General features: G+C 56.3%; 1 protein-coding gene across 1 annotated transcript in view; it reads left to right on the forward strand.

Annotated features, from left to right (window-relative positions):
- LOC144934407 (formin-like protein 3) overlaps nt 1-20,276 on the forward strand; it is a 55,449-nt gene that overhangs the window by 14,476 nt on the left and 20,697 nt on the right. The window contains exons 6-13 of the mRNA XM_078860129.1: nt 120-245; nt 849-960; nt 2,100-2,176; nt 16,416-16,509; nt 17,760-17,834; nt 18,256-18,366; nt 19,302-19,451; nt 19,971-20,072. Of these exons, the coding sequence (XP_078716255.1) occupies nt 120-245; nt 849-960; nt 2,100-2,176; nt 16,416-16,509; nt 17,760-17,834; nt 18,256-18,366; nt 19,302-19,451; nt 19,971-20,072 (847 nt within the window). The remainder of the gene's footprint in view (nt 1-119; nt 246-848; nt 961-2,099; nt 2,177-16,415; nt 16,510-17,759; nt 17,835-18,255; nt 18,367-19,301; nt 19,452-19,970; nt 20,073-20,276) is intronic.

The raw sequence follows: 20,276 nt of genomic DNA on the forward strand, positions 1-20,276 counted from the left end.
TCGTCGCTCCATCTCTGCGGTGGATGTATCCCCCAGGGGAGTGTTCACTCCTCCGTTGCTGATGCTCGTGACAAGGATGATGATGATGATGATACTGACAATGATGACGATGTCTGCAGCTATGACACGGAGGGTCCGGACACGTGGGATAGCGCCAGCTCCCTGGAGAGGCCGAGGGCTGGAGGCGGCTCCTGCGCGGAAGCAGAGAGCGGAGCGGCGAACGCGGCCAGGCAGCTCACGCTCAGGCACGCGCGCGCACAGACACAGCTCCCCCGCGTCGCCTCTAACAGCCTGTTGAGACACGTGCTCTGTGCACCTGTGAACACCGACACGGCTTACAAAGGGGGTGGTGTGGCCAACACCCAAGCTTAGCCACCTTCGTCTCTGTAGTAGGCGATGGTTACTACACATTGCACCAGGTTCTCATTTGAGGCCGAGTCGACCTCGGGGAAGCCCAAGACCGGTGCAGATAATCGTCCCTGTTGTTGTTGTGCCGGCGGGTTCGTAGCGCGGTGCGTTAATCGCTACGCAGCCGCTGCCCCCGTGCGATCTCGCAACGAGACGCACGCACACACACGACGAGCGACCGCGTCGCAATTAGCGCGCACGACGATCGAGCCAGGCCGCAACGCCGCTGGCGGCACGGGCAGCGTGCGCCGCCACACTAAGCCCTCTTAGTGACTCCGGCGAGCCGAGGGCGAGCCGAGGGCGAGCCGAGGGCGAGCCGAGGGCGAGCCGAGGGCGAGCCGAGGGCGAGCCGAGGGCGAGCCGAGGGCGAGGCGAGGGCATTAACGCCAAGTGAGGAATCCGTCGTCCCGTGGGCCGATCCCCCAATCCACTTGTTGCAGGCACAGCTCCATGAGCAGGCGGCGAACATCGCGCGCAAGGGCGCTGACCCCCGTGAGCCAAGACGACGTCCACGTGTGCATCATGTGCCTGCGGGCCATTATGAACTACCAAGTGAGTGCCAGGGTGAACTACCAGGTTATAGACAGGGTGAACTACCACGTGAGTGGCAGCGTGAACTACCAGGTGAGTGGCAGAGTGAACTACCAGGTGAGTGGCAAGGTGAAATACCAGGTGAGCACTTCTGCATTTACTAATCCTCGCATGTGGCCTGGTGCGTCTCTGGGGGGACGCCGTTCCAGGTGAGTGAGTGGTGGTTTTAAATATATGAACCGGTCCTGGACCTTTCTTAGGTCGACTCAGCCTCAAATGAGTACCTGGAGCGCTGTGTAAACCGCCACTAGGGAGACAAAGGCGGCCGCGCGTGGTGCTGGCGACTCACCCCGTTGCGATTGCAAATACGAGCGCACTTGCCCCACTCGTCTGTCGAGGCTATAGGGGGGTCTTTGTCTCCACTGATTTGTAACCGAGAGCGTTGGTTTTGTTCTCGCCCTGCCCCTGACTATTTGTAGTTTCTCGCACAGCCGGGCACTCCTTTCAGAGGCCACGGTGCATTTAACAGATTAGTGACTTCATGTCCGCGTCCTTAATCACCGTGCGAGCTCCAATTTTGCCGTCAAACCGGTCGGGGTTTGTCTAGAAACCGGGCGCTAAATGCGCGTTCCGTGCAATGCATGTCGTGGGAATGTTTTTGTCGTCGTTGTACACAAAATACCGCGGCTCGAACATTCGAATGGGCCCACCGATTCCTCCGCATTTTTGTACTTCTGGCCGAGCGCCTCCCTCAGCGGTGGGCAACCAACTCGGACAGAGTTCGCGCTGCGAGTCACCCCCAGGCCGCTGGCGATGTCTGTCTGGGGCCGTTTCCCCACGAGGCTTCCCACGCGCTCTGCAGCGGCTCCCGCCCGCGCAATGCGGCCGCGCGCTTTGGCCTTTGACCCGACTGCCAGTGCCGTTTTAGAGACGAGCTGTGCGGTGCGTAACGAACGCAGCGGCCCTGGGCCGGACGCAGAGAGAGGGGGGCAGATAGACTACGCCGGGACAGCCAAAATGTTGTGGGAGGCCCGGAGCAAAATGCCAAATGAGATCCCTTCTGAGGCCCGGGGCGAGCTGCCTCACCGGCCCCTTCCGCCTCCCCCGTCCCTCTGTGGCCACGACAGAGAGAGAGAGACGAGTCTGTGTGTTGCCCGCAGTACGGATTCAACATGGTGATGGAGCACGCGAGCTGCGTGAACGAGGTGGCGCTGAGTCTCAACAACAGGAATCCCCGGTAGGAGACCCCCTGCCCTCCCCTCCCCCCCCCTCCCGCACAACGTGGTCGGTGGGGTAGCGTGGTCGCCACGGGCCCCGGTGCAAAGAATTCAATTGGGCGGGGGGGGGGGGGGCGAAATAACCCCCCCCCTCCAATCCATCCCCGTCCCTCCGTAGCCCGGCGCCTGGGTCCCTCCGTAGCCCGCGGGGGGCCCCGCTGCAGGTGCCCGGCACTGCGCGCTCGCTCGCTCGCTCGCTCGCTGGGCCACGCAGGCCCGAGAGCGGCGGTGCGGGGCTTGTCGTGGTGGTCGTGTGGTGGTCGTGGTGGTGGTCGTGTGGTGATGATGATGTTCGGCTGGGCTTGCAACGATCCAGCGAGTCATGGAATACATCAAAATATGTTTTTCGTGGGTTAGATTGCGTAAATATAATTGTGTCGGTACTCGAATTGTAAATGTTGTGGGTTTACTCTCCAACACACCGGTGGGCTGAACTAGTAACGAATTGGCACGTCTTGTTTACGTGACAAACCTTACTCATTGGCTGTGTCGGGTGGTGGTGGTGGCGGGTTTAACGACGCATTCATATTCACGCGGTCTAACCCCAAGAGAGCGTCTATTATGGAGAAGACAACGAAGCAGTGCAGTGCAGACAGGGCGAGCATGGTAGGCAGTGGCACACAGTGCTCGTCAGGCAGACGATGCGAACGAGAACAGCAGCAGTGGCTGCACTCGCCACGTGTGTGAGAGGTGCGCTTCTTAGGAGCTGGGTAAGAGAGTCGTGTTGTTCTAAGTCGTTTCCAAAGCGGGGGAGGGGGGGGTAGTTGAGAGACCAGAGTAGGAATACGCGGGGCAGAGTGAATCATCACACTCTATAGAGAGAGAGGCACAGTGAAGGGGAAGGTGTTGCGTATAAGGTCGCACTTTCCACACACAAAGTGCTTGCCACCAATGAACCTCAATAGCTCGCTGCTGATCTAGTCAAGGAGCATAAACCACCATCACGCAAACTCTGGTCATCATTTTTGTAGCAGCAGCAGCGACTTTTGGCTCACCGTCGAACAAAGACGGTCAACTGGATCGCGCACGTTAAGTTGCGCTTCTGCGCCGTCTGGAACGCTCTTCCTTCCGATATTAGGAAGCTACTGGAGCTATTCACTTTAAAATCATCTAGATTGAAAACTCATTTGTCTAGAACTGCTTTGTGTGTTTAGTTTGTTGTCGTTCCCACGGAACCTCTGATTAGCACGGTTGTTTTCTGACGGTGCGAAAGAAGTTCAACATACATCCATATGTAGTGGTGGTGTTGACGTGCGCCGACTGTGACAGTGATGGATCACGGGGCGGCGCGAGGTGCGGGGTTGGGCACGCGTTGTGGGCGTGGTGTGGACGCGCGCGCCGGGAGTGACAGATGACGGGGCGGCGCGGCGTGGGTGCTGAGGCACGCTGAGATGTGGGAAAACAGGATCGTAGCCAGCGCCCAGTGATTGGTCGAATAGGATGGGTGCTCGCAGCGACGTCCGCAGGTGGGGTATAAAGGGGGACGCGCGAGAGCACTCGGGGAGAGTTACCCAGTTGAAGACCAGAAGACGGAGCTGAAGACCTAGTGCCCCGAGACCCCTAGTCCCGCCGTCCTTGTAGGGACCGGGGCCCTGTGTGGCTCGGAGGCGAGACTGTGGGACCCGGGGTCCGACGCCCACGTGGGTCGGGCTGGGGACCCACAGTCAAGACGGATACCCCGGGCAGCGAGTGTCCCGAGTAGCTCAGGGGCGTTAGTCGCCGAGTAGCTAAGTGGGTGTTGGTCACCCGAGTAGCTCAGTGGGCGTTAGTCGCCGAGTAGCTAAGTGGGTGTTGGTCACCCGAGTAGCTCAGTGGGCGTTAGTCGCCAGGGTAGCTAAGTGGGTGTTTGTCACCCGAGATACTAAGTGGGTGTTTGTCACCCGCGATACTAAGTGGGTGTTTGTCACCCGAGATACAAAGTAGGTGTTAGTCACCTGTGAACGAGTTTGGTAAAATAAAGAGTGTGTTACTCGTGAAGTCGTCTCCCGCCGAGTTACTACATTACACATACATACGAGCCTGGACTTGAACAGAGAGGCAGAGAGTCGAAGGGAGTTCCATAACTCAAGGGCAGCAGCAGAGAAGGAGCGACCTCCCACTGCGTGGGGGGATTACCCGGAGGTTTTCCACGGAGTGACGCACTTTGCTGGTGCGGATGACATTTTCCAGCAAACGCAAGTGGTGTTGGTCTTGAACGATCTGAAGAGGATGTTAAAAGATCACGGTGGCATGCCTTGGCGCGTAGAGCGGAGTCATTAATGCAGTGAAGGGAGGGGATCGAGTGGCGCGCGTTGATCTTTAATGGATGCGCGCGTCTGGGGGAGAGAGGGCAGCGTTCCCGCCTGCATAATTCAGCGTCCCCCCCCCACGCACCCCCCTCCCCCACGCACCCCCCTCCCCCACGCACCCCCTCCCCCACGCACCCCCTCCCCCACGCAACCCCCCCACGCAACCCCCCCACGCACCCCCCCACGCACCCCCCCACGCACCCCCCTCCCCCATGCAACCACTCCCCCACGCACCCCCACCACGCACCCCCCCCACGCTCCCCCCCCACGCACCCCACTCCCCCAAGCACCCCCCTCCCCCACGCACCCCCCACGCACCCCCCACGCCCCCCCCCACGCACCCCCCCACGCACCCCCCTTACGCACCCCCCCCCCACGCACCCCCCTCACGCACCCCCCTCCCCCACGCACCCCACTCCCCCAAGCACCCCCCTCCCCCACGCACCCCCCACGCACCCCCCACGCCCCCCCCCACGCACCCCCCTTACGCACCTTCCCCCACGCACCTCCCCCACGCACCCCCCTCCCCCACGCACCTCCCACGCACCCCCCACGCACCCCCCCACGCACCCCCCCCACGCACCCCCCCCCCCCACGCACCCCCCCCACGCACCCCCCCCCACGCACCTCCCCCACGCACCCCCCTCCCCCACGCACCTCCCACGCACCCCCCACGCACCCCCCCACGTACCCCCCCACGCACCCCCTCCCCCACGCACCCCACACGAGCAACGGGACCGACCCCACGTGAGCAGTGACAAAGTGGCGAGGAGATGGGCAGCCAATGAGGAGTCCGTCGTAAGGAGCACAGTGATTTAGTATTTCTGCAGGACGGGAAATAGTATTCGTGATGATGATGATGACCCCATTGATATAGGAGAACCTCGCTTGAGTCTTTCAGGAGGGTCCTGCTACATTGGGGTGTTTTGTTCTATTCCGTCAATAATATTTTTTTGCAATGTGTCGAAGTAAAACCACACTAAGCAGAGAATCCCCATCTCTCGTAGGAGGTGATGGCGCACAGACAGATTCAGCAAGCCACTCGCTGGACAGCATCTCCCGCTGGCCACCAGCGAAGGCCCGGGATGGGGGGGGGGGGGTCTAGGGACTTTGACAAATCCCGACGCGATCCAGCAACCCTTGGTTCCAAAAGTGCTGCCTAACAGTCGTGCGCCACCACGCACTCTTTATCCGCGGTTAACTTGGCCGCTGTTTATTAAACAAATTCTGTGGGAGGGGTGAGAGTGAGTTTCTGGGGGGATGGAGGGTGGGGGGTGGGGGGCGCTCGACTCCGGCACGAGGTGGAGACGTCCGCGCGTCGATGCAGCCGCACGCTCTCGGCTCGGCTGCTCGTGGTCAACCCCCCGCTGTACGAAGGCCTCCTCCCCCATGTTCACTGGGATTGTTTGACCATACTTCACCACGCTGATCACCGCAGGTTGGTGAAGCGGAGCGGGTTGGGGTCAGGGTCTGTTCTGATATCACTCGCCACTGATGGCAGCCGCGGGCGAGAGTCAAAATGAGTTCGCTGGGTTCATAAAGCTCCAAAAGTGGTCATCCTGGTAACAAAAAAAATAGATTTAAAAGCGCATGTCTCTCTCTGTACCTTAAGTAGCGATAAGGTCAGGAAGTATATCCCCGCGTGCTGCTCCATCACCTCGCTGTTGCGCTAACACCGTCACGGGGGGAAGGGGGGTCACGGGGGGGGAGGGGGGGTCGTCACGGGGGGGAGGGGGTCGCTCGCTCGCTCAAGACAACAGCGGCAAGCCCCAGCGCCTTCAAGTCGCCGCCCGGAGCAGCTGAGCGCCACCAGTGCCGCGGGGAGGGAGAGGGGCGAGCGCCCTCCGCGTCTTGCGTCGATGCGCTTTGATGAGTCGCCGAGCCGAGTTCGTCACGGCGCCGGGAGCCGGGAGCCCGGTTCATCCGGCCGCGGGGATCCGCGCTGACAGATGCCGAGCTCATCACTGTCCCCGTGCGCGTGTCGTTGTTGGCCTTTCCCCGCACCTCCGATTAGCGCGGTTGGCTACGTACGGTGCGAAAGAAGTTCGACGTACATGCGCACGGGGGAGCACTTGCCCCAAACAGTCTGTTGAGTATATCCGGGGGTTCTTTGGCTTCGGGAACGTAGTGGGCAACACGCTGCGCTACGAACCCGGCGACCCGCGTTCGATTCCCATGCACGGCTAACGTTCGTGGCGAATATATGAACATGTCCTGGGCCTCCCCTAGGACGACTGAGGCTTAAACGAGTCCCTAGCACGGAGTGTAAACATCAGCACTGGGGAGACAAAGGCGGCCGGGCGTGGTGTTGGAAACCCACCCCCTTGCGCCTTAACAGCACTTGCTCCAAAAGTCTGTTAAGGCCATATGGGGGATCTTTGTGTGGACATATATGTTGTGTGTGTGTGGAGAGAGAGAGAGTTTGGGAGCAATTGTGTCGTGGTTGGCGCACTGCGCTACAATCCCGGCGACCTAGATTCCATTTCATGCCGAGACAAAGGGGGCTGGGCGTGGCGCTGTGACTGCCTGAACAGGTGCTCGCTAACAGCGTCTGACAACCACCCATGGTCCCTCCAGTGAAAGGATGGTCGAGGTGTCTGTGTGTGAACACGTGTTTGTTCACAGCGGTGAGAGGCGCTGCGCCACGAACCCGGCAGACCCGGGTTTAATTTCCACTCACAGCCACCACGCCGGTGACGATTATCTGAACCGGTCCTGGGCCTCCCCTACGTCGACTCAGCCTCAAATGAGTACCTGGTGCGGTGTGTAACCCACATCGCCACTGGGGATACAAAGGTGGCCGAGCGTGGTGCTGGTGTATAGTGTCGGCCTTCATAGGTTCTCGCTAAAAGCACTTGGCCCAACAGTATGTTCAGGCTATACGGAGGATCTTTGTCTTTATGTATAAAGTGTACTGACATCTTTGTGGACGTGAGTGCGGATGCAAGGTGTATTAGTGTACGCGTTTGTGTTTGTGGTGTTTGGGGAGCGGTCGCGTAGTGATTAAGTGCACTGCGCTATGAACCCGGTGACCCACGTTTGATTGCCGCTCGCGGCCATCAGCATCAGTGACGATTACCTGAACCGATCCTGGGCCTCCCCTAGGTCGACTCAGCCTCAACTAATTATAGGGTGTGATGTGTAAACATGAGAACAGTGGAGCCAAAGACGGCCTGGCGTGGTGTTGGCCACCCACCCCTTCGTATGCAGTGCCGGCCTTTATAGGTGCTCACTAACAGCGCTTGCCCCAACAGTCTGTTCAGGCTATATGGGGGATCTTTGTCTTTGTTGTGTAACGTGTCTGTGCCGCAATGAGGAAGCATCGTCGCTGCCTTACTCTCTCTCAATGTCTTTGTGTCTCTGTGTGTCTCTGTCCCACAAGCCGTCTCTGTGTGTCTCTGTGTGTCTCTGTCCCACGAGCCGCCTCTCTGTGTCTCTGTGTGTCTCTGTGTGTCTCTGTGTCTTTGTGTGTCTCTGCGTGTCTCTGTGTGTCTCTGTGTGTCTCTGTCCCACGAGCTGCCTCTGTGTGTCTCTGTGTGTCTCTGCGTGTCTCTGCGTGTCTCTGTCCCACAAGCCGTCTCTGTGTGTCTCTGTGTGTCTCTGTCCCATAACCCGTCTCTGTGTGTCTCTGCGTGTCTCTGTCCCACAAGCCGTCTCTGTGTGTCTCTGTGTGTCTCTGCGTGTCTCTGTCCCACAAGCCGTCTCTGTGTGTCTCTGTGTGTCACTGTGTGTCTCTGTGTGTCTCTGTGTGTCTCTGTGTGTCTGTTCCATGAGCCGTCTCTGTTCCACAAGGCGTCTCTGCTCCACAAGGCGTCTCTGCGTGTCTCTGCGTGTCTCTGTGTGTCTCTGTGTGTCTCTGTCCAACGAGCCGTCTCTGCGTGTCTCTGCGTGTCTCTGCGTGTCTCTGTGTGTCTCTGTGTGTCTTTGTGTGTCTCTGCGTGTCTCTGTGTGTCTCTGTGTGTCTTTGTGTGTCTCTGTTACACGAGCCGTCTATGTGTGTCTTTGTGTGTCTCTGTGTGTATCTGTCCAACGAGCCGTCTCTGCGTGTCTCTGTGTGTCTCTGTGTGTCTCTGTGTGTCTCTGTGTGTCTCTGTCCAACGAGCCGTCTCTGCGTGTCTCTGTGTGTCTGTGTGTGTCTCTACGTGTCTCTGTGTGTCTGTGTGTGTCTCTACGTGTCTCTGTGTGTCTCTGTGCGTCTCTGTGTGTCTCTGTGTGTCTTTGTGTGTCTCTGTTACACGAGCCGTCTATGTGAGTCTTTGTGTGTCTCTGTGTGTATCTGTCCAACGAGCCGTCTCTGCGTGTCTCTGTGTGTCTCTGCGTGTCTCTGTGTATCTCTGTGCGTCTCTGTGTGTCTCTGTGCGTCTCTGTGTGTCTCTGTCCCACGAGCCGTCTCTGTGTGTCTCTGTGGGTCTCTGTATCTCTGTCCAACGAGCCGTCTCTGTGTCTATGTGTGTCTCTGTGTGTCTCTGCGTGTCTCTGTGTGTCTCTGTGTGTCTCTGTCCCACGAGCCGCATCTGTGTGTCTCTGCGTGTCTCTGTGTGTCTCTGTCCCACGAGCTGTCTCTGTGTGTCTCTGTGTGTCTCTGTCCCATGACCTGTCTCTGTGTGTCTCTGCGTGTCTCTGTCCCACAATCCGTCTCTGTGTGTCTCTGTGTGTCTCTGCGTGTATCTGTCCAACGAGCCGTCTCTGTGTGTCTCTGTGTGTCTCTGTGTGTCTCTGTTCCACGAGCCGTCTCTGTGTGTCTCTGTGTGTCTCTGTGTGTCTCTGTGTGTCTCTGTGTGTCTGTTCCACGAGCCGTCTCTGTTCCACAAGGCGTCTCTGCGTGTCTCTGCGCGTCTCTGCGTGTCTATGTGTGTCTCTGTTCCACGAGCCGTTTCTGTGTGTCTCTGTGCGTCTCTGTGTGTCTCTGTGTGTCTCTGTCCAACGAGCCGTCTCTGCGTGTCTCTGTGTGTCTCTGTGTGTCTTTGTGTGTCTCTGCGTGTCTCTGTGTGTCTCTGTGCGTCTCTGTGTGTCTCTGTGTGTCTTTGTGTGTCTCTGTTACACGAGCCGTCTATGTGTGTCTTTGTGTGTCTCTGTGTGTATCTGTCCAACGAGCCGTCTCTGCGTGTCTCTGTGTGTCTCTGTGTGTCTCTGTGTATCTCTGTGCGTCTCTGTGTGTCTCTGTGTGTCTCTGTGTGTCTCTGTCCAACGAGCCGTCTCTGCGTGTCTCTGAGTGTCTGTGTGTGTCTCTACGTGTCTCTGTGTGTCTCTGTGCGTCTCTGTGTGTCTCTGTGTGTCTTTGTGTGTCTCTGTTACACGAGCCGTCTATGTGAGTCTTTGTGTGGCTCTGTGTGTATCTGTCCAACGAGCCGTCTCTGCGTGTCTCTGTGTGTCTCTGCCTGTCTCTGTGTATCTCTGTGCGTCTCTGTGTGTCTCTGTGTGTCTCTGTGTGTCTCTGTCCCACGAGCCGTCTCTGTGTGTCTCTGTGGGTCTCTGTATCTCTGTCCAACGAGCCGTCTCTGTTTCTCTGTGTGTCTCTGTGTGTCTCTGCGTGTCTCTGTCCCACAAGCCGTCTCTGTGTGTCTCTGTGGGTCTCTGTGTCTCTGTCCAACGAGCCGTCTCTGCGTGTCTCTGCGTGTCTCTGTGTGTCTCTGTGTGTCTTTGTGTGTCTCTGCGTGTCTCTGTGTGTCTCTGTGTGTCTTTGTGTGTCTCTGTTACACGAGCCGTCTATGTGTGTCTTTGTGTGTCTCTGTGTGTATCTGTCCAACGAGCCGTCTCTGCGTGTCTCTGTGTGTCTCTGTGTGTCTCTGTGTGTCTCTGTCCAACGAGCCGTCTCTGCGTGTCTCTGTGTGTCTGTGTGTGTCTCTACGTGTCTCTGTGTGTCTGTGTGTGTCTCTACGTGTCTCTGTGTGTCTCTGTGCGTCTCTGTGTGTCTCTGTGTGTCTTTGTGTGTCTCTGTTACACGAGCCGTCTATGTGAGTCTTTGTGTGTCTCTGTGTGTATCTGTCCAACGAGCCGTTTCTGCGTGTCTCTGTGTGTCTCTGCGTGTCTCTGTGTATCTCTGTGCGTCTCTGTGTGTCTCTGTGCGTCTCTGTGTGTCTCTGTCCCACGAGCCGTCTCTGTGTGTCTCTGTGGGTCTCTGTATCTCTGTCCAACGAGCCGTCTCTGTGTCTATGTGTGTCTCTGTGTGTCTCTGTGTGTCTCTGCGTGTCTCTGTGTGTCTCTGTGTGTCTCTGTCCCACGAGCCGCATCTGTGTGTCTCTGCGTGTCTCTGTGTGTCTCTGTCCCACGAGCTGTCTCTGTGTGTCTCTGTGTGTCTCTGTCCCATGACCTGTCTCTGTGTGTCTCTGCGTGTCTCTGTCCCACAATCCGTCTCTGTGTGTCTCTGTGTGTCTCTGCGTGTCTCTGTCCAACGAGCCGTCTCTGTGTGTCTCTGTGTGTCTCTGTTCCACGAGCCGTCTCTGTGTGTCTCTGTGTGTCTCTGTGTGTCTCTGTGTGTCTCTGTGTGTCTGTTCCACGAGCCGTCTCTGTTCCACAAGGCGTCTCTGCGTGTCTCTGCGTGTCTCTGCGTGTCTATGTGTGTCTCTGTTCCACGAGCCGTTTCTGTGTGTCTCTGTGCGTCTCTGTGTGTCTCTGTGTGTCTCTGTCCAACGAGCCGTCTCTGCGTGTCTCTGTGTGTCTCTGTGTGTCTTTGTGTGTCTCTGCGTGTCTCTGTGTGTCTCTGTGCGTCTCTGTGTGTCTCTGTGTGTCTTTGTGTGTCTCTGTGTGTATCTGTCCAACGAGCCGTCTCTGCGTGTCTCTGTGTGTCTCTGTGTGTCTCTGTGTATCTCTGTGCGTCTCTGTGTGTCTCTGTGTGTCTCTGTCCAACGAGCCGTCTCTGCGTGTCTCTGTGTGTCTGTGTGTGTCTCTACGTGTCTCTGTGTGTCTCTGTGCGTCTCTGTGTGTCTTTGTGTGTCTCTGTTACACGAGCCGTTTATGTGAGTCTTTGTGTGGCTCTGTGTGTATCTGTCCAACGAGCCGTCTCTGCGTGTCTCTGTGTGTCTCTGCCTGTCTCTGTGTATCTCTGTGCGTCTCTGTGTGTCTCTGTGTGTCTCTGTGTGTCTCTGTCCCACGAGCCGTCTCTGTGTGTCTCTGTGGGTCTCTGTATCTCTGTCCAACGAGCCGTCTCTGTGTCTCTGTGTGTCTCTGTGTGTCTCTGCGTGTCTCTGTCCCACACGCTGTCTCTGTGTGTCTCTGTGGGTCTCTGCGTGTCTCTGTGTGTCTCTGTGTGTCTCTGTCCAACGAGCCGTCTCTTTGTCTCTGTGTGTCTCTGCGTGTCTCTGCGTGTCTCTGTGTGTCTCTGTGTGTCTCTGTCCCACGAGCCGTATCTGTGTGTCTCTGTGTGTCTCTGCCTGTCTCTGTGTATCTCTGTGCGTCTCTGTGTGTCTCTGTGTGTCTCTGTGTGTCTCTGTCCCACGAGCCGTCTCTGTGTGTCTCTGTGGGTCTCTGTATCTCTGTCCAACGAGCCGTCTCTGTGTCTCTGTGTGTCTCTGTGTGTCTCTGCGTGTCTCTGTCCCACAAGCCGTCTCTGTGTGTCTCTGTGGGTCTCTGTGTCTCTGTCCAACGAGCCGTCTCTTTGTCTCTGTGTGTCTCTGCATGTCTCTGTGTGTCTCTGTGCGTATCTGTGTCTCTGCGTGTCTCTGTGTGTCTCTGTTCCACGAGCCGTATCTGTGTGTCTCTGTGTGTCTCTGTGTGTCTCTGTTTGTCTCTGTGCGTCTCTGTGTGTCTCTGTGTGTCTTTGTGTGTCTCTGTGTGTCTCTGTCCAACGAGCCGTCTCTGTGTTTCTCTGTGTGTCTCTGTGTGTCTCTGTGTGTGTCTGTCCCACAAGCCGTCTCTGTGTGTCTCTGTTACACGAGCCGTCTCTGTGTGTCTCTGTTTGTCTCTGTGCGTCTCTGTGTGTCTTTGTGTGTCTCTGTCCAACGAGCCGTCTCTGTGCGTCTCTGTCCAACGAGCCGTCTCTGTGTGTCTCTGTTCCACGAGCCGTCTCTACGTGTCTCTGTGCGTCTCTGTTCCACGAGCCGTCTCTGTATCTGCGTGTATCTGTCCAACGAGCCGTCTCTGCGTGTCTGTGTGTGTCTCTGCGTGTCTCTGTGTATCTCTGTGCAATTCTGTGTGTCTCTGTGTGTCTCTGTGTGTCTCTGTCCCACGAGCCGTCTCTGTGTGTCTCTGTGGGTCTCTGTATCTCTGTACAACGAGCAGTCTCTGTGCGTCTCTGTGTGTCTCTGTGTGTCTTTGTGTGTCTCTGTGTGTCTCTGTCCAACGAGCCGTCTCTGTGTCTCTGCGTGTCTCTGTGTGTCTCTGTTCCACGAGCCATCTCTGTGTCTCTGTGTGTCTCTGCGTGTCTCTGCGTCTCTCTGTGCGTCTCTGTGTGTATCTGTCCCACGACCCGTCTCTGTGTGTCTCTGTGTGTTTCTGCATGCCTCTGTGTGTCTCTGTGTGTCTCTGTTTGTCTCTGTGCGTCTCTGTGTGTCTCTGTGTGTCTTTGTGTGTCTCTGTGTGTCTCTGTCCCACAAGCCGTCTCTGTGTGTCTCTGTTACACGAGCCGTCTCTGTGTGTCTCTGTTTGTCTCTGTGTGTCTCTGTGTGTCTTTGTGTGTCTCTGTGTGTCTCTGTCAAACGAGCCGTCTCTGCGTGTCTCTGTGTGTCTGTGTGTGTCTCTACGTGTCTCTGTGTGTCTCTGTGCGTCTCTGTGTGTCTCTGTGTGTCTCTGTGTGTCTCTACGTGTCTCTGTGTGTCTCTGTGTGTCTGTGTGTGTCTCTACGTGTCTCTGTGTGTCTCTGTGTGTCTTTATGTGTCTCTGTGTGTCTCTGTCAAACGAGCCGTCTCTGCGTGTCTCTGTGTGTCTGTGTGTGTCTCTACGTGTCTCTGTTTGTCTCTGTGTGTCTCTGTGTGTCTTTGTGTGTCTCTGTGTGTCTCTGTCAAACGAGCCGTCTCTGCGTGTCTCTGTGTGTCTGTGTGTGTCTCTGTGTGTCTCTGTGCGTCTCTGTGTGTCTCTGTGTGTCTCTGTGTGTCTTTGTGTGTCTCTGTTACACGAGCCGTCTATGTGTGTCTTTGTGTGTCTCTGTGTGTATCTGTCCAACGAGCCGTCTCTGCGTGTCTCTGTGTGTCTCTGTGTGTCTCTGTGTGTCTCTGTGTGTCTCTTTTTGTCTCTGTGCGTCTCTGTGTGTCTCTGTGTGTCTTTGTGTGTCTCTGTGTGTCTCTGTCCAACGAGCCGTCTCTGTGTTCCTCTGTGTGTCTCTGTGTGTCTCTGTGTATGTCTGTCCCACAAGCCGTCTCTGTGTGTCTCTGTTACACGAGCCGTCTCTGTGTGTCTCTGTGTGTCTCTGTTTGTCTCTGTGCGTCTTTGTGTGTCTCTGTGTGTCTTTGTGTGTCTCTGTGTGTCTCTGTCCAACGAGCCGTCTCGGTGCGTCTCTGCATGTCTCTGTGTGTCTCTGTGTGTCTCTGTTCCACGAGCCGTCTCTGTGTGTATCTGCGTGTCTCTGTGTGTCTCTGTTACACGAGCCGTCTCTGTGTGTCTCTGTGTGTCTCTGTTTGTCTCTGTGTGTCTCTGTGTGTCTTTGTGTGTCTCTGTGTGTCTCTGTCCAACGAGCCGTCTCTGCGTGTCTCTGCGTGTATCTGAGTGTCTCTGTGTGTCTCTGTTCCACGAGCCGTCTCTGCGTGTCTCTGTGCGTCTCTGTGTGTCTTTGTGTGTCTCTGTGTGTCTTTGTGTGTCTCTGTGTGTCTTTGTGTGTCTCTGTGTGTCTCTGTGTGTATCTGTCCAACGAGCCGTCTCTGCGTGTGTCTGTGTGTCTCTGCGTGTCTCTGTGTATCTCTGTGCGTCTCTGTGTGTCTCTGTGTGTCTCTGTCCCACGAGCCGTCTCTGTGTGTCTCTGTGGGTCTCTGTATCTCTGTCCAACGAGCCGTCTCTGTGCGTCTCTGTGTGTCTCTGTGTGTCTTTGTGTGTCTCTGTGTGTCTCTGTCCAACGAGCCGTCTCTGTGTCTCTGCGTGTCTCTGCGTGTCTCTGTGCGTCTCTGTGTGCCTCTGTCCCACGAGCCGTCTCTGTGTGTCTCTGTGTGTCTCTGCATGCCTCTGTGTGTCTCTGCCTGTCTCTGTGCGTCTCTGTGTCTCTGCGTGTCTCTGTGTGTCTCTGTTCCACGAGCCATCTCTGTGTCTCTGTGTGTCTCTGCGTGTCTCTGCGTCTCTCTGTGCGTCTCTGTGTGTGTCTGTCCCACGAGCCGTCTCTGTGTGTCTCTGTGTGTCTCTGCATGCCTCTGTGTGTCTCTGCCTGTCTCTGTGTGTCTCTGTGTGTCTCTGTTTGTCTCTGTGCGTCTCTGTGTGTCTCTGTGTGTCTTTGTGTGTCTCTGTGTGTCTCTGTCCCACAAGCCGTCTCTGTGTGTCTCTGTTACACGAGCCGTCTCTGTGTGTCTCTGTTTGTCTCTGTGTGTCTCTGTGTGTCTTTGTGTGTCTCTGTGTGTCTCTGTCCAACGAGCCGTCTCTGTGTGTTTCTGTGTGTTTCTGTGTGTCTCTGCGTGTCTCTGTGTGTCTCTGCGTATCTCTGTGTGTCTCTGTGTGTCTCTGTCCAACGAGCCGTCTCTGTGTGTCTCTGTGTGTCTTTGTGTGTCTCTGTGTGTCTCTGTGTGTCTCTGTGTGTCTTTGTGTGTCTCTGCATGCCTCTGTGTGTCTCTGTGTGTCTCTGTTTGTCTCTGTGCGTCTCTGTGCGTCTCTGTGTGTCTCTGTGTGTCTTTGTGTGTCTCTGTGTGTCTCTGTCCCACAAGCCGTCTCTGTGTGTCTCTGTTACACGAGCCGTCTCTGTGTGTCTCTGTTTGTCTCTGTGTGTCTCTGTGTGTCTTTGTGTGTCTCTGTGTGTCTCTGTCCAACGAGCCGTCTCTGTGCGTCTCTGCGTGTCTCTGTGTGTCGCTGTGTCTCTTTGTGCGTCTCTGTCCAACGAGCCGTCTCTGTGTGTCTCTCTGTCTCTCTGTGTGTCTTTGTGTGTCTCTGTGTGTTTCTGTCCAACGAGCCGTCTCTGTGTGTTTCTGTGTGTTTCTGTGTGTCTCTGCGTGTCTCTGTGTGTCTCTGCGTATCTCTGTGTGTCTCTGTGTGTCTCTGTCCAACGAGCCGTCTCTGTGTGTCTCTGTGTGTCTTTGTGTGTCTCTGTGTGTCTCTGTCCAACGAGCCGTCTCTGTGTGTCTCTGTGTGTGTCTCTGTGTGTCTCTGTCCAACGAGCCGTCTCTGTGTGTCTCTGTGTGTCCCTGTGTGTCTCTGTTACACGAGCCGTCTCTGTGTGTCTCTGTGTGTCTCTGTCCCACGAGCCGTCTCTGTGTGTCTCTGTGTGTCTCTGTCCCACAAGCCGTCTCTGTGTGTCTCTGCTTGTCTCTGTGTGTCCTTGTGTGTCACTGTTACACGAGCCGTCTCTGTGTGCCTCTGCGTGTCTCTGCGTGTCTCTGTGTGTCTCTGTGTGTCTCTGTCCAACGAGCCGTCTCTGTGTGTCTCTGTGTGTCTCTGTGTGTCTCTGTCCCACAAGCCGTCTCTGTGTGTCTCTGCGTGTCCTTGTGTGTCACTGTTACACGAGCTGTATCTGTGTGTCTCTGCGTGTCTCTGCGTGTCTCTGTGTGTCTCTGTCCAACGAGCCGTCTCTGTGTGTCTCTGTGTGTCTCTGTCCCACGAGCCGTCTCTGTGTGTCTCTGTGTGTCTCTGTGTGTGTCTCTGTGTGTCTCTGTGTGTCTCTGTTCAACGAGCCGTCTCTGTGTTTCTCTGTGTGTCTCTGTGTGTCTCTTTGTGTCACTGTCCCATGAGCCGTCTCTGTGTGTCTCTGTGTGTCTCTGTGTGTCTCTGTCCAACGAGCCGTCTCTGTGTGTCTCTGTGTGTCTCTGTGTATCTCTGTCCCACGAGCCGTCTTTGTTGTCCTCCCCGACAGGACCAAGGCTCTGGTGCTGGAGCTGCTCGCCGCCGTCTGTCTGGTAATGGGGGGCCACGATAAGATCCTCGCTGCCTTTGACAACTTCAAAGAGGTGACAGGACCCTGCCTCGCTCGCTGCTCGTTCCCATGCCCACGATCGGTGTGAGAATTGTAATTCGCCATCACGCCAAGGCGCGCGCATCAGCTGAAACGCGCACCAACACTGCTTTAATTTCACTTTAATTTAAGCCTCTGGTTGGATATTCCACCAATGGACGAGCGAACAAATACGCGTGCGTCCGTACGATTACACTGGGAAATGTAGGTTAATCCGCTTGCGAGCGAGTCTGTTGGCGCGGGGCAGAAATCGACCTCTCAGCCGCTCTGCCAGAGGAGGCGATCAATGATTAATCTTGGCCCTGAGCAAGGGCAGTGCTGTCGGGGTGAACAAGCGTTTCGCCCCGTCACCCCCACCACCTTCCCGGGAAGAGGGGGACGCGCGCTATCACGGACGGCGCCCTCGTCTGGGGGCAGCGGGTGCAGGGGGCAGCGGGTGCAGGGGCCAATCTGCCGCTTATGATCCCACCGCTGGACTCTAAAACTCAACTCAGCGTTTTATATTACCACGTAGCTCTTGTTGCTAAGCGACCTGGCCACACAAACGTGGGGCATCATGTGGAAAAAATGTTGGATGCCACATTCTCTAAAGCGCGTGTTCATGAATGTGGAGGGGAAAATCAGGAGGACCTTGAGAAAAATCCACTCAACCACGGGGAGAACTCCAAATATAGAGCAGGCGTCAAGGTTGGAATCGAACTCAACGACCTCCTGCATACCAGGCGAGGTAGTTGACATCTCGCCACCGTGGCGCCCACAGAGGTCAAAGTCAATTCCGTCTATGCCACGTGATTCCACATCTCGTCATTTAATCGTTTTGTTCCTTTCTGTTCTTAAAGTCACTTTCGAGTACCCCCCCCACACCTTAATGAAGTGTCGTTGAGAACTCCGTGCCGCACAGCACGGGAACGCAAGGCCTGTGTGTGTGTTTTGTGGGTTCCAAATTCTCTTGAAATATGCTCATGGAGATGGGGAGTGAATTTCAGAGACGTTTTCCGGGGAATGAGTAAAAGCAGACGGTTGTTCACCACTAGATGTTCCACCCTTTGAAGCTGTTTTCCGCTATTGCACCTACGGAGTGTCCCTTGGTGTTACAACGGGGCTACCCAAAGCTTCCTGGGACCACGTGGGGCTACTCGAGCCTGTGACGAGGTGAGGGCAGTAGTGTGGGCAGGGGATGGTGTGTGCCCCCCCGTGGTAAGCTGCCCTGCCCCACCCACCCCAACACCCCCTTGCGTCCCACAGGTGTGCGCGGAGAGGTATCGATTTGAGAAGCTCATGGAGTACTTCAGGATCGACGACACCAAGGTGGACTTCATGGTGAGTGTCCTCGGGATGGACTCGTCGTGAGTTTACCGCGGTGCGAGTGATTCGCTTCGGGCGGAGCGAGGAGCGATTGGACACGAAGAGGAGGTGTGGAGGAGACGATGCAGCAGGTGGCTGCGTGGGTTTCGGATAAGCGGTGGTGTGACGGACAGGGTTAGGATCTGAGTAGCTCGGTGTCTCAAGGCTAAGGAAGGATAGAGTTATGACCGTGGTTTGGGTGTGATTGTCTCATGTGGTCAGGGCTGTGGTTAAGGTGTAAGTGGATACGTTGGTTCTGGTTGTGGTTGGGGTCTGAATAACTCCCGTGCCTAACTGTGTTCTCCTGTGCTCAGTGCCGGGTTCACAGCCCCCTCTTCCGGCCATTCTCAAGAGCCGCCACTCTTCTGTTTCTCGCACCCCGCCTCCACGTGTGCAGGTGGCGTGCATGCAGTTCATCAACATCGTGGTGCACTCCGTGGAGGACATGAACTTCCGCGTGCACCTGCAGTACGAGTTCACGCACCTGGGGCTGGACGGTTACCTGGAGGCACGCGCGCTCACCTCTCCCTCCCGTCTCACCTCTCCCTCCCATCTCACCTCTCACTCCCGTCTCACCTCTCACTCCCGTCTCACCTCTCACTCCCATCTCACCTCTCCCTCCCATCTCACCTTCATTTAGACTGCAGGAAAAATCCAATGAGCTATGAAGCTCTTTTTCACAGATGTGCAGTATGGGCTGGTCAGCATCTATGTCGTTATAAGCCACTGATGTATAGTTTAACATGTCGGCTTTCGCGACCCATATTATCAGTGGCGGCTCCTGCAAAATCTCTCAGGGGGGGCAAATGTCTGGATGATTGATAAGGATAAGGTCCACCCATGCAATGGATAAATTAACAGCTTAAGCATGTAAAGGCAACTTCACTTCTTTAATATTAATGAAAAATAAAGTGACTCTTAAAATACATCTTGTTTGTTTCTATACTCACTATTAAAACAAACCACTCAGGTTTATTTTATTAAAGATTCCACTAGGTGGCGACAAATTATATTGTTGGATGAAACGTGCTTACGTATGATGACGTAAGCACGTATGATGACGTAAGCACGTTAGGGCGAGCCCTCCCGGAACCCATAGAGAATGCATTGCAGCGCCTGCCGTTCGAAAAAAAACATCTTTGAATGTAAGTCTATGGGACCACTCGGGGCGATTCTCAGCTGGAGGGAAATCGCCCAAAAAGAGGCGGTACTCCACAGAACGTAGCATGGCGCTGATTGGACTATATCCAGCGGCACAGTGACGGCTAGCGTGACTGTGGTTGAATGACATTGGTGGTGCGTCGCCCAATCGCCCTAATGAAGAAACCGCCCCTGCATATTATGCATAATAAAGTTTTTGGGTTAAATCGCGTTATTTACGATGTATACCTTTTCATCGCCACCATTGCGCTGTTCCTGTCCGACCGCCGCCAACGCGTGCAGAGGTTGAAGAACACGGAGAGCGAGCGGCTCCAGGTGCAGATCCAGGCGTACCTGGACAACGTGTTTGACGTGGGCTCCCTGCTGGAGGACGCCGACACCAAGACGGCCGCGCTGGAGCGTGTGGGCGAGCTCGAGGAGCAGCTGGCCATTGTGAGTCCCCAGAGGGGGGGGAGGGACGCCCGACTGGTGCTCGTGGAGCCAGCGGAGTAACCGCGTCACGTGGCGGCGGCGGCGGAGTGCCGCAGGACGAGTCGCTTGAGGAGGGCTCGCTGATGTGGTGGCGTCATGAACGACTGCGCGTGCTGTGCTCTTGTGCACGGTTTAAGAAAAAAAAAATCAAAACTCGCCACGATCTCCATTGGAGCTGCATCGTGATGGAAATGAGACCTCGACTTGCCCCTCCATTCCTGCGCTCTGCCCTGTTTTTGATTTCGTCACGTTGGTGACCAGGTCACTCTTGCAAGATGAGACTCCTATCCCGGTCATTTTTTATTCTCGCCCGGATAAACAAAATAAACTTGATATTCCAACTTGAACCCTGGATGCGTCCCGGCGTTGCCAATCTTGAAGGCTAAGCAGCCTACAGAGGCTGGTTAGTACGCGTGAGGCTGGAGCCACGCGTGGCTCCGCTCTCCGTGGTGACGCGTGGTCCGGCTCCCCCGTCCCCAGGCCCGCGGGAGACTGCGGGACACGGAGGACGAGGCCCTGGCGCGGATCGCGGACTTGGAGCAGCAGCTCTGCAGGGCCAACGAGCAGCTGGTGGCCGGCAAGGTAGGTGGCCGGCAAGGTGGGTGGCCGGCAAGGTGGGTGGCCGGCAAGGTGGGTGGCCGGCAAGGTGGGTGGCCGGCAAGGTGGGTGGGTGGCAAGGTAGGTGGCCGGCAAGGTAGGTGGCCGGCAAGGTGGGTGGCCGGCAAGGTGGGTGGCCGGCAAGGTGGGTGGCCGGCAAGGTGGGTGGCCGGCAAGGTGGGTGGCCGG

This window comes from Lampetra fluviatilis, chromosome 10 (genome assembly GCF_964198595.1).
Source record: "Lampetra fluviatilis chromosome 10, kcLamFluv1.1, whole genome shotgun sequence".
Lineage (NCBI taxonomy): Eukaryota > Metazoa > Chordata > Hyperoartia > Petromyzontiformes > Petromyzontidae > Lampetra > Lampetra fluviatilis.